Consider the following 14,407-nt stretch of genomic DNA (forward strand, 5'->3'; position numbering starts at 1 on the left):
TGTACTGTCTCTGGTCCCGGTGATGAAATGATATGCGTTTGAATGACTATAGAAGATACACGTGTGAAAAGCCTACAGATAACGTACAAGTTTTATTCATTGAGATAAAAGCCCACGAAGGAGCTCATACTAGATAAGCTTGTCTAGCTGAAACACTTAAGGGGAAAGAAAGAAGAAAACGACACAGAGAAAAGACAAATTTACATGTTTCTTCTGCCCGTGCGGACTCTGATTAGTATCGTCGTTAAGTAGATGGAGGTGCCTCTTATACATATGCACCCTCAATCCCTGTAGCGTAAATCGAAGTACACATGAGTTTCCACAATTTTGATCAAAATGCATGCTGGAAGTAATATCTTCACTGGCTATCAGTCTCTTGGATTTGTGTGCAATCACATACCTTTACATGTTCAATATCATGTCAAAAGGAAGGAGCATTATGTTATCACATGCGTTGGCAAAGCACTACATACATACAATGTGAGTATACAATTTTACATGTATCCTAACACATTTATTAATGAGACATACATATGCCTAATGTTATAGTGTAGCGTAACTGGTGCATGTGTAATTATTGTACTGTAGCACTTTGCCAAACTCCTGTAGGTCTCCAGCATCGTGGTCATTAGGTGGCCCTTATAATATGGCCTGTACATGATGATTATTGTGAGATTATTTGTTGACTATAGCCTTGAGCATAAGATAGGAATCCCATCCCATTATAACATAGAAAAAATGATTTGGTGCTTCAGTCATTTTCAAGAATTCATGTCAAATCACTAATGTCATTATTTGTAATATCATCCAAGACAGACCAGATGAATGTTGAATTATTCATCTTATTTATATATATATTTTATATATATTTAATATATATGTATATATATTATTTATTTTTTATATTTTCTTAACTGTCTGATGATCACGTAACGTGTGAATCTCGACTCCGAGTAACAACTACTAGTGTTCCACTTGCCTCAACAAACTTTCATCTATACTTCGCTCTGACAACCAGACATAGGGCACTCTGCGCCAAGATAAGAGGCCACTCAACCAAACGTATATATGAGTGCTGATCAATAGTCAACTCTTTCTGTAGTCTATTAATTGCATAGCTCTTCTTGCGATTATGTAATTACTCGTATACAGTTATGACATCATCACTGTCATTGTGGTGTCTAAATCATGTTAAAAATTCTACCAAACAAAAACTGTGGACAACTTTCAGTCTATAATGTTTCTTAATATCGTTCATGGCAAAAACTTTCGAATGAATCTACGAGGCTACTACAACTACTAGCAACAATAAAAGCAAACGTGCAAACAATGATGTAACACCTAGCGTTGTGATGATTAGTATGCAAGAGTTTTCTGTGGAAGGACATTCAACGTTCTAGGATAGGCTCTAGCCTAGCGCGAAAGCAGGCACATTGAAATTAAACTATGTACACCTGCAACCGACACACTCGATCAGACATTCAATAAATGTGATCCAGGCCAGTAATGAAGTAATTGTAAACATATTTCAAGAAATGACAAATTACTTTGGCAATCGTAAAAGATTTGTAACTTTTGAATTTGCTATTATGCGCAATGATCAAAACATTGCTAGTGCTGAATGTTGCACTGCAGAACAAGCATATCACTGACAAGTAAAAGGCATGAATCTAACCGGAGCCGGTGCTTGCCAATTTTTAACACAGCACAGTGCTAGTGTAGCATTGTGAGAACCTGTACTTTTGCGATATATGCTGACAAACTGCTTTTGGGTTGTTTTTGATAGGTTAGGCTATTTTTCAAATGCAGTTTATGTGTAGTGCTAGCTCGTACGTTTTGAGTGCGATTAATCAAACTTCCAAAGCGTTATCGCGACTAATAAATAAAAATAAAAATAATATACATATAGGTTGGAATCCCGGTGGAGGCTAGAAGTTTTTTCTCTCTTATTGATTTTCCAACTCACTACAATTTCAATTATATTCATTGGCCTTTGTCGTTTACTTCCATTTCATTAACAGAGTCTGTTCAAAGTATCTCTTTTGAGATCCGGCTTTAGGAATCACAAATGATTTCGATTTGGTTAGCATCATGTTTGATAGTAAGGCAAATATGTCACCAAAACAGAACTAGTATTGTTCGATACAGGTGCCAATCGCCTACAGTGGAATTAAGACCTTCCTTACCGGTTTCGAACCTCTGGACATACAATCAGGGTCCATACTCCATAGCCTAGTGGTAAGGGTGTTTGCACATGTAAAACGGGAGGCCTGGGTTTGAATTCCGGTGGATGCTTTTTTTTACTGTTCTGCATGTTCCAACTCACTACAATTTCAATTATATATATCATATGTATATATTGGCATTACCACATAATTTTAGTATACTTTCCTTTCATTTTTTTTCAGGGTTCAAAACTAGAACTACTGTCAGTGAGTAAGTATCATACACATACAGTACTAAAATAATGAAGTCAAAATGGAACAAATTTTATCATACATTTTGTTTTTATCATTTAAGCTACTAGTTGTTGTTGTTGCATTTATGAAGTAATTTTTAATCTCTTGACTAAATGTATTGCATCACCCAAACAAATGCTTCAATGTGATAGGCTAGTATTAAAGTGTTGTTTCAAAGCTTTTTCAAAATGACTTATTCTTGTATACCATGTATTATCAGCCTAGACCTAGATGAACAGTCATGATAATTACTTTGTGATTCTCCAAGTAAGGAGCAAGAAATTGAGTTAGTGTTACCATAAACCTATGAAGAAGTTTTTCATCTTCACTGACATATAAGTAACTTTGTCAGAAAGGGAGGGCAGAAATCAACATTTTGATAATTTATGTTTATTTCCATTGCCTGTAGATGTCAGTATTATATAACTGAATCCAATATGAAACTGAAATTCTCTACAATTGCTTTCTTCAGTTTTGTCAGTTTTTCTCATATATGTACAGTGTACACAAGTATGTGACTTGAAGTGATATCATAATAAGGTGACTGCTCAGTACTCACCATGTCACAACTCCATACCTCAATGATTGCAAAATGTATGTTCCAGCGAGTAACAGAAATGTATGTATGTAGCCAACAATAATATGCACATTGAGTGTAAAACGTCAAAGGAACTTTGCTATACTTTTCCAATTTTAATCATGTTGTATATTACTATGATCCCATAATACCATATCTGCAACATTCGGTGGTTTTCTCTCGCCAGGTGATACCCATCCTGAAGATATAACCTGTTTAGCAACTGACGCTGGGCAAGCCTACACAGCTTATGGTAACATTATCAAGGCCTATGCTCGCGGTCAACAGGTAAGTGCAAAACATTTCCTATATAGTGTGACAACTGAAAGCCAAGTCAGTTATGTCAGTATTCCTTCAGTGTTTAGTATAGGTGTAATATTAGGAATACATTGCTTCCATATGAAACCTGAAACTGTCTTGAGGTTTTGGATGCCAATCAGCTTTCATGAAGTTTTCAGGAATGGCACAAAGGTGGGAGTACTATTGCTACAATTTACTGCCCTCAAGACATCTCCATCCCATGTGCAAGTATAATCTTTCAACATCTGACGATGTTATTACACACTGATTTGAGCCAAGGCAACTCTTGATACATCGATTCATTGTACAGTAGTTGCGGCAAACCAAGTTGTTTCAGAACCTTTTCAAAAAAATTAGAAAACAGGCGAACCATGATTTCACCGTAGTGTGCCTAATACATGGGTAGTTTTGGAAAGAAACTAAACATTTTTTCCACTAAAAGGTAACATAATGTGTACTGAACAGTGTTTCTGTCACCTTGGAACCACAGGTGTGTACGTTCACAGGCTTTGAAACTTCGGGCTATCTACTGGCTAACTTGCCAGTGGATTTTGCCATTATAAAAGAACATAAACATATGGTAAGTATGGTAACAATCTTCAGGCAAATTGTTTTTCATGATTTCAATACCTGACATAAGCCATGTGTTACTGCTTACTATCAGCAAATGTTATAGGGCTGCTCCAAAAGTGTGTACAGTACTTAACTGATGGATGCTGCACAGTGCTGTCATTGAGTCCCTCTGGTCCAGTCTCCAAGTCCAAGTCAAGTCTCAACTTACAACACGATTCGACTCAAGTCTCACCAACACTGGTACTGTAATTCAGGAAATTGCCATTGGAAACTTAATCGTAACCAATAGATTTTGTAAGCACTTTCTTAGCAAGTGGCTGAAACTGTGAATTTCTCTGCCTGGTTAAGTACTGCTGCAGTTTACAGTTTTCACCGGGTGTTTCACGTAAGAAAGGGGAACATTGGCCAAGATTATAATGTTTCTGATCCTTGCTACCAGAAAGAAAAAAGGTCAAAAAGAGTCATATTTAGTCAGTTAGATTTAATTAAAAAGCTGCTGATAGAGTTTCATTATTCTCTAGAGCTATGTTTTTCTCTTTGTGATTTTTTTAACTCAGTCTCAGATAGTTCTTAACTATTGTGGTAATGTGTAGTACAATGTTGTACATAACAGTATGACTGAAAGGTACATTGTTTGGTTTTCCAAGGCTGTGGTTGTGAACACATATATATGCCATGAACACAAATACGTGGTTAGCCTCCTCACTTTATTGGGATATACACGTGTATCACACCCATAACAAATATGTTATTTTGCTTTTCCTTTCTTAGGCTGTGAACACATATAAGGGCCATGAAAAGAACATCCATCTACTTCTGTCTTTAGTTGAATAGCCCCCTCACTTTATTGGGATATACACAATAAAAAAGTCAATAATCACGAATAAGTAAAAAGTGGTAAAAAGCTGAGAAGGGCGCCAGCAGTCCATTTGAGTCCGTCAGGGGGGGCATCCGCCCCCCCCCCCCCCGACTGTATGGATGCTCCGCCACTGCATATAAGGGCCATGAAAAGAACATCCATCTACTTCTGTCTTTAGTTGAATAGCCCCCTCACTTTATTGGGATACCCGTGTATTTGTATCACACCCATAATAAATATGTTTATTTTGCTTTTCCTTTCTTTAGGCTGTGCACAAATAAAAGGGCCATGAAAAGAACATTCATCTACTTCTGTCTTTAGTTGATAGCCCCCTCACTTTATTGGGATATACACATGTATCACACCCATAACAAATATGTTATTTTGCTTTTCCTGTCTTAGGCTGTGCACACATATAAAGGCCATGAAAAGAACATCCATCTACTTCTGTCTTTAGTTGAATAGCCCCCTCACTTTATTGGGATATACATGTGTATCACACCCATAACAAATATGTTTATTTTGCTTTTCCTTTCTTAGGCTGTGCACATATATAAGGGCCATGAAAAGAACATACATCTACTTTTGTCTTTTGGAGAGCATCTGATATCAGTAGATGAAGCGTCTAATCTCAAGATATGGGACAAAGAAACAGAAGGTAAGGAAGATTGTTTGAAACTTGGTTTCTGGAATAAAAACTATCATTATGCTTGTGTAGAGATTGGGTAAGTATATACCAATGGGGTGGGGGTGTACTAACTTTATTTACATTTCAAACTATGGTCTTTAACATGTAACACAAACATCTCGCACCTGGAGTTAGCATAGGTCCCGTTTATTAAGTCCATTTTGCAACCAAAAATATATTGTCCTGCTGGCAAACTAAATTGTCCAGATTTTTCTATAGGTCTTTGTGACATAATATACAAATAATGAATGGTTATGAGTGCAATAGTGCAAATATTTCATGAGTTGAAAGATGGAATGTTCCATTCAAGTCGGCTGCGCCTCGTTGAATGGAACAAATTACATCTTTCAACGAATGAAATTTTTGCACTATTGCACAAATGGAAACCATTCATTATTTGTTTTATACAACACCTTCAAATTTGGATATAATTGGATGTAAAATGCACTCATGCAACAGATTGTTTTGAACAGACAGGTTTCTCTGCTCTCTTACCATTGAAAAAAGTGCTATCAAAAAAGTATAACACATGGTTCTATTTCATAGAGTGCAATAGAGCGGATTTTGCATGCAATCGACGAGCAATTGACCAATCAAATGGCCGGAATATAATTAGGTGTTGTATAAAAGAAAATATCACTATTTTTTTTTTAATTGCAAACTGAAAATGGATGCATAAAATACACTAGACTACAGAAGTGGGTTGAGTTAAATTTAATAGTTATACATTTTCTGGACTAAACCATACTAAATAACCACCTTTTGCATAGAAACATTTTGAAAGAAGTTTTTTCAGAAGCCTTTACTTATTACTATTACTGGTGTACATACAACTATAAATATGCCGCCATTTATGATGCAGCTCTCTTTGAAATACAAAAATTAATTGGGAGGGGATCATCCTCTCATCCAGGATGTAATAATCCCATTGTTTGACTACAGATATATGGTGACCCTGCATGCAGTCCTGCATGCACCCCCCTGCATGCACCCCTGCATGCACCAGTCAAATGTTAGTAGAGGATATGAGATGCATATAACTTGTTTTGTTTTTTAAGCAGACTTGTTTCCTCAAAGTAAGATAGATAGATCGATAGATAGATAGTCAACTTTATTGAATCCCAGAAGGAAATTACATATTTGCGGTGAGCAATACAATGAATGATACAAAATATAAAGAACATTGATACAATGAATGATACAAAATACAAAAAAAAACATTGATAATATACAACAGTTAAATGCAGTCTAAACAAAATATGCACTAACTAGCTCCAACAGCGCAACCAAGTCGAAGGGCCACCCCCCTACCTCGTGAAGTTCTTGTTGTGAACATTAATGGCAGTGCCTATAAACGAAGAGCGATGTCTTTTCGTGTGTGACGTCAGCCACCTCAATCTACCGCTACGAGCAATGGTACGGCTGGTTAGATGATTGTGCAATGGGTGACTGATCTTTCCACATGGACAGCAGCTTGTCTCGTACACAATTCTCGTAGACCGAGGCAACTGACGGCAGACTTTTCCTAATAATATTACCAGCACCCTTAATAACAACATCCAGAAGTGATGTACAGTATTAGGTTTTATTTCCTGCTATGATGGTGAATCACATAATAGAGGATACATAATACTACATACATGATACATGGGTAGTGGGCTAGATGTGGTAAAAGCTAGAGCTACTAAAACTATTGGGGCTACCCTGACAGAAAAGTTTTTATTAATGAAGCTATCTATAAAATTAATGTTAACATTATCGAAAGCACTATTATGTTCTGAATGTGGATTGATGAAGTGTTATGGATGTATTCTTGATCACAAATTGCAATTCGCATTTCCCCTTCTCAGAGACTTATCTCGATGTCGAGTTTGATAATTCTGCCTTCCAAATCTCTTGTGTATTACATCCGACGACCTACCTCAACAAAATACTCCTCGGAAGTCGACAAGGTTCACTGCAGCTGTGGAATATTAAGAGAAAGTGAGTCGTTATATTCCAGATATTATTCAATTGTTTGTATTGGTGTAAACCAATGTTGCCAATTATGTATGTTGTATAAAGTTATATAGAAAAGTCATGAGGTCTATTTTGAAAATTCACAATGCCATAGAAAACTGTATAGATCTTTCTCTCATGCATGTGTACTTCACATTTACATGATTATTGTACTTTAGGGATCTTTCTCTCAAGCATGTGTACTTCACACTTACGTTATCATTATACTTATTGTGCTTATTGTTGTTTGCATTTTCTTTACAGTGCTCTCATCCACACATTTGAAGGATGGGGGAGCCCTATCAGAGTTCTAGAGCAGGTGAATAGCTGAGATGATTATCGGTTTAGATCGAAAGATGATAGAAAAGTCCCAGCCTAGTCCAAACTGCAGCTTAAGGACAATATTTCTTCCTTGGATTTAACAAGTCATAAATCAAGTTTCCCCTAAGTCAAGCAAGTCATCATAACCTTTTTCCAGCAACAGAGAGTTTGGGGGGGGGTGGGTCAAGTCAAGAGGGTCTATACTGGATGTATAAATGGAAGTTCTACTGTCCCTCTGCATTTTGAAGACACTAAAGCAAATGTTTGGCAAGAGAGCAAACAAGATCAGTAATGTCTAAACGTTTTAAATATCAGGTCATCAGGCAAAACAGTAAAGTTATAGTCATGTTGGTCTTTTGGTGATGAATGTCCTAGAAATGAGGGGAACTGTATTTCAAACAAATCAAATTTTCATTTTCATGAGTTGAATGGACCTGTTCATTCTTTGCTTTGCAACCTTCTCTCACCAGGCACCAGCCGTGGATGTCATTGCGGTCGGATTGGAAAACGGAAAAATCTTTGTCCACAATATTAAGTACGATGAGACACTTGTTTCATTCCAGCTAGACTGGGGTCCTGTGACATCAATTGCATTCCGAACAGGTGAGCATATTACCTAGAAATCTTGCAGGAACTGATCATTGGCATAGCTGAATGGTGAAAAACTAATTTCCTGGAAGATTTGTGTACTGGTAGACTTAAACGGTGGCTTTTAATTGGTTGTTTTATAGTGATGTTAGAGTTTTGTGATAAGTCTGATATACACATGTATACATATATGAATATATATATATATATATATATATGTATATGCAAACATATCCATATATATATATACATACATAAACATAAATATTCATACATATACATATATATATATATATATATATACATATATATGTATATGTTTATACATCTATATACATATCTATATATATATATATATATATATATATATATATATATATATATAATGCACCTCGCAACTTAAGATTGAGTGATATGACCAACAATTTGTGCCATTAAAAATGTCATTAATTCACAAAAGGAAATTCAGATTATCCTTAAAATTTACATATTAATGAAGCCATTAACGAACAGCGAAGCTTCTGTTGTCAGTTTAATATATCCAGAGTGCTGGAAGTAAGTACAATGTCCATTTAGGCTGCTACAGGATGTCTGATAGAATGAAGCGATCTTATACAAACAGTGTGGATGCCTGCCAAAACTATTCTGGTTTAATCTCTGTTTCACAGATGGTGAGCCCATGATGGCCACCGGTAGTACAGTTGGCCACATAGCTATCTGGAATCTCGAAGAACGCAAGTTGCAAGCCCAGATGCGAGATGCACACGCAGGCTCTGTTACTGGAATGGCATTTTTCCGTGGGGAACCAATACTCATCACAAATTCACCTGATAATCAGTTAAAGGTAAGAAGGAATGTGCTGGTGTTTTTACAAAGCTGAACTTCTTGCTTGGTCTTAATGCTCAGGTTTACATCGTTTTATCGGAAGGGGGGGGGGGGGGAAGGGTGCAGGGAGGAGTGTAACTTTGATGTCACTCATCAAGAGGGGTGTGGTACTGGGGAGGGGAGAGCATATCTGGTAGACAACCACACAACCCCTTCCCCCCCCGGAAAAAAAACAGTACCAAAGAATTATTCTGCATCAACAGTCCCTCAAAGTGGAACTAGTTTATATAGTTACTCATTCTAACATCTCATCTTGATGAGACTGATATATTGATTTATTGAAAATAGTAGTATTGATTCATACCATTGTGTGCTTTCCACAAGAGTAAGACAAGGGAAGAAACGACTTTGGATCCTCATTCCTGTAAATGATCGCATCATTGGAAAAATCGGATCCCATTGTGGGAACACTGGATCCCATTGTAGGAACACTGTATCAAAGTGTGGGAACACTCGAAACCATTGTGGGAATACTGGATCCCATTGTAGGAACACTGTATCAAAGTGTGGGAACACACGAAACCCATTGTGGGAACACGGGATCCCATTATGGAGACATTGAATCCCGTTCGTGGAGACAAGGGATCCTCCTGTGAGATAAAATGACCCCCGCGATTGCCAATCGATTTGCTGTTTGGCTACACCAATATTCGGTTAGAGTTTCACCCCTAATCGTTACATGCGTTTGTTTTGAAGGTTTGGGTCTTTGACCAATCTGATGGAAGTGGTCGTCTGTTGAGAAGAAGGTGTGGACACAGCGCTCCACCGTCAAGAATCCTGTTCTATGGAAATGATGGCAGAAACATTATCAGTGCAGGTAAGCTATCAACCCAGTAAGTTGGCTGGCTATATTGCATGTCAATAGCGCTCAACCTTTGTTTTCTATTCTCGTTGTCCATTTGTTACAAACGTACTGGAACGGTATAAATGATTTAAACTTAAATGAAAGACTGTTACAAAGATCATTAACAGAAATTTACTAGCTGTGAAATTATATGCAATTTTAGGGTTATTTCAAAGAGTCAAGAAATTATTGGCTGGAATGAGATGCAAACCACTGACCTGATGAATAGTTGTCCTTCGCCCTTTGTACTAAACCAGTAGCAAGTTTATCTAAGGTATATCAATCCTGCTCTCTGCAGACTCAACAGCTCGCTGCTAAATTTGCATAGAAACAGAATAAAATAACATGATACCAAAGATTGGATTTGTATTTTTATGCAAATGTTTCATCTTACAATCAAAATTACGTGAAAGAAAAAAATAGTATGATGTCGCAGATGAAATTTGCGAAGCAAGTCAATGACTAAATGAGAACCAAATGAGAAGAAGTCTGTGAGAGGGATGGTTGAGGAAACTTCCTGAGGAAGTTATAAATCCCCAAGCTGGTGCACTTAGCTGGTGCACTTAGCTGGTGCACTTGAACTTCCATGGGAAAGCAAACTGTTGTAAAAACGAAAAGGACAAATTAGACTATTTGCTAAAATATCAAATGTGAAGTTTAAATATAGAAAGATTTGGTAAAACATCGATAGAGATGCAGGGGAGACTTCCAACCTACCGTGCAACCGACAACAGGAATAGACCAGTGAATAAAGAATCACTGTATGGAAAGGAAGTGGGATATACTTAATAACTTTTTTAGTTGTGGCTCGAAGAAACAAATCGTTATCGTAAACTGAAAGGAGCGACGATGTATCTTAACAGAGTCGTGAGAGTAAGAAAGGGCAAGAAATGATTTGTGAGATAAGGAAACACAAGTGAAAGTTGCTGGATGCAGTGGTATGACCGCATCTACTTCTGATGGTCAATTGCAATCTCATTTTGAGTAATACTCGGTTTGTTTGACCGAACAGGAAGAACAACCTGCCTTAAATGCTGGCATCAGGATCGACGGAGATGCTCCCTTACACAGCTTAACATGCCAGATATGCTCCCTTCCCCAGTTTTTGCATCAGATTATAACTTTCAAGCAATTTAACCAGGCCAGCCAATTATTGCCCCCAAAATAAACATGAGAATTATGCTGGGTCGAAACAACCTTTAGCATATAGAATGAATCGAATATGGTAAACACATGAAGGTTGAATTAGCAAGTCATTCAGAACTTTCTTTCATTCTCAAAAATTTTGCCGCCCAGACATTTTGTTTACACTAAGTCTTACTCACATACTAAGAGTAAATCTGACATCTTTCCAAAGTTTTCGACCATTTCCTCATCACTTGAATTCAAAGGCTCATCATAATAATAAACCATTATCCCATTATCATGGAATTTTAATTAAACAAAGTTAAAAATATGTGAAACAAAAGAAAAAAAGCCAAAACAGAGCGATCTGAACTCAAATAGATGCACTATAAAGGCATAGGTGATAGTTAAGGTTTCAGCCAAAATATCAAACAGTATAGCCCCATCAAGTTTGATTTGATTGCTTTCTTCAACAACTGCCATTACACGTGACTGTTATTTCCATCGTAGTTCACTACATATCTGCAGTCTAAGCCAAGGTTTCTAATCAACTGCCTTCAAGAGAGATTCATTACATTGTTTTTTGGGTGTTTTTTTAGCTCATACCAGCATGCTGGTGTGAGCTATTGTTACAGTGCAGCGTCTATCACTCTATCACTCTATCCGTCAACAATTGGTAAAACCGCTCCCATTCGCACAGTGTTTGATGGAATTTCATGAAACTTGGACACAAGGACCATTGGGTATAGGGCCATCAGAGATGGTCCGAAATTTGGGGTCAAAGGTCACCTGTGGGCCGTAATGGGCCATTTTGTGGAAATACGCAAAATGCTTCTTCTCCTACAGATTCCATCGTACAATGTTGAGGGTTTGTCTCGATAGTACTATGGAAGTTTTACCTTCAGGGTGTTCATGAATTTGAGATCAAAGATCAACTAGGGGTCTTTTGTGGCCCGGGCCGCGGCCCTATATTTTCAAATTGCTCCTGTTCGTACAGTGTATGGCCAGTTATAATGAAACTTGGTCACAACGTTCCTCGGGATGAGAGTTACGAGGGGTGTTCGGAAAATTGAGGTCAAATGTCATTTAGGGGGTCATCGGGGCTCATTCTTTGTAATATTTTCAAATATCTCAATCTCCTCAAGATTTTGATGGATCATATTCAAAGTTGAACTGATGATTGTTGGATTGTGTATGAATAAGGTGATGCCTAATAATTTTTGGTCAAAAGTTAATTAATTACAATTAATCCCCATTGTTTAAATAAATCTGAGCCTTCACCTATTGCCAAAGCTCCTTTAATTTGTCTCCCAGTCTCTGCAGTGTTTGTTTACGTTTGTGGTTAAGCTCTGCAGAGGCTGTTAGTGGAATTAAAGCAGGACTGGGAGGTGTTATTAACTGTTGAACTGTAAGCATGAGAGCCCTATAGCCAATCAGCACTTGCCGATTCTTAGAAGTCTTTGAGCCTGAGGTATGTAGGCAGCCAGCCAAAATTTTGGCAAGGAGTGCTTCAGGTCTGCTCAGGTAGAGGGGAGAAAGTTTAATAGGGTAGGTCAGTGGTATTGCTTGAGAGAGTGGGTAAAATAGGATTTAAAGGGGGAAAATAGGAATTATAGCCAGTGGTGTGGCCAGGAATCTGCTAATGGAGGGGGGGGGGGGTTATCCCTCATGGGCCGAAAATTGGTGGAATCTGAAAAATGGCCTGAAATTTGGTGGGCCATAAAATTTTGTGGGCCCTACATTTTTAAGCTCGAAAAGGTATGAGCTTCTGCACCATTGGTGCTCTAGTTTTTCTTAATTTAGAAGGTGAGAGGAGAAACCATTCCTCGACCACCGAGGCATTTTACAAAGTTTTCAGTCGAACAATATCAACATTCCTGACCTTTTCTCGTATCGCCATAGCTGAGTAAATTAGTTCCCAAGTTAGGTGCTGATGGTCAGGAATTTAATCCAAACATGTTTGTTTAACTTCATATTAAGATGAGAGAGTACCATTGGATGACATTCAAAACACCATTTATCCTTGACAAATTGATTTTTATGTAACTCTACAGTAACATTGTAAACATGTCATTTTGAGGCCGTAAAATTCTCATGTTTTTCCCATCTAGCTTTGTGTTGCATCTTTGGAACTGACCTTCAGTAATGGTCTCTGTATATTAGACTTAATAGTCCAGTCACTTTAACTGATAAACCTCACTTGTTTAAAGAGGTCATTTCTCCAAAAATTACAAGTGTTTAATACAGAAATCCATAGTGACCTGATAGCGGTGTGTTTGAGCGGTCTACAAAATTGCAAGTTGAATTTTGTGCCCAAAGTCATCCGCTATTGTCAGCTCTTCACTAGCAAACACAAATTGTGATATAAAATTGTGCCATGTCTGTGATGTGAGTTCACTTGTTACAGAGTTTTCAAAGGAAAATATCTGTTTTGGAAAGATTTTCTGGTGAGAAACAATGTGAAACTGGTATATATTGATGTAAAAAATATTCCACACTGCTGGATACAAATGCCTATCTCAATATCTTGGCCTAATTTAAAGTATGACATATCATGACTGGCTCTACCTTCAACTACTCCAGGATCAGAGTAGGGAGGTGGGGAGGGGGGTCTGTGATGTCATCTGGTTGGAGGCTCTTCAAAAGCTTTGCTTATATAAGGCTAATATAATCTTCTTGTTTATTTTTCCTTCAAAATCTTATACAGACAGAGTGTTTGAAAATTCATATCATTACGATACCAAAGGATAGGAGGTTGCGGTTTTTGCTTGAAAGATTCAGAATATGTTCTGCTATTTTCGCTATTGGCAATCAACTTCAGCCACCAGAAGAAAATCTGTTTGAAAATGCAAAGCAAACCATATTGATTAGCTTACATTATGTGTAAAAGTAAGTTGGCTTGATGTTTCGATCCTAGCAGGATCTTTTTCAAAGGCTAAATGACAAGTAACAGTAACAGAAGGGACAAAAACATGCACAGAATACAGACAGTGTAATGAGCAGGGTGAACACAAAGAGATAGATGTAAGGGGATTAGTAGACAAGGGATGGAGAGAAGAAAGAAAGAAACCAATAGGGGAAGAGGAGAGGTAGGAGATGAACAGTGGAGGGACAAAGAGAGGATTAAGGGAAGGGGGTAGGGAATAAACTGAAGAAGGACAAAGACAGAAAGGTGTGGAGAAAAAAGGGT

The 14,407-nt window shown here is 37.5% G+C and overlaps 1 protein-coding gene across 1 annotated transcript in view; it reads left to right on the forward strand.

Annotated features, from left to right (window-relative positions):
• Positions 1 to 272: 272 nt before the first annotated feature.
• The window catches only part of LOC139977829 (WD repeat-containing protein 36-like), a 31,811-nt gene continuing 17,676 nt past the window's right edge, over positions 273 to 14,407 (forward strand). Inside the window, exons 1-9 of the mRNA XM_071987510.1 lie at positions 273 to 480; positions 2,409 to 2,436; positions 3,224 to 3,324; positions 5,309 to 5,426; positions 7,307 to 7,439; positions 7,719 to 7,773; positions 8,246 to 8,378; positions 9,032 to 9,207; positions 9,945 to 10,065. Coding sequence (XP_071843611.1) covers positions 337 to 480; positions 2,409 to 2,436; positions 3,224 to 3,324; positions 5,309 to 5,426; positions 7,307 to 7,439; positions 7,719 to 7,773; positions 8,246 to 8,378; positions 9,032 to 9,207; positions 9,945 to 10,065 — 1,009 coding nt within the window. The 5' untranslated portion in view covers positions 273 to 336. The remainder of the gene's footprint in view (positions 481 to 2,408; positions 2,437 to 3,223; positions 3,325 to 5,308; positions 5,427 to 7,306; positions 7,440 to 7,718; positions 7,774 to 8,245; positions 8,379 to 9,031; positions 9,208 to 9,944; positions 10,066 to 14,407) is intronic.

The sequence above is a fragment of the Apostichopus japonicus genome, chromosome 2 (assembly GCF_037975245.1).
Source record: "Apostichopus japonicus isolate 1M-3 chromosome 2, ASM3797524v1, whole genome shotgun sequence".
Taxonomy (NCBI): domain Eukaryota; kingdom Metazoa; phylum Echinodermata; class Holothuroidea; order Aspidochirotida; family Stichopodidae; genus Apostichopus; species Apostichopus japonicus.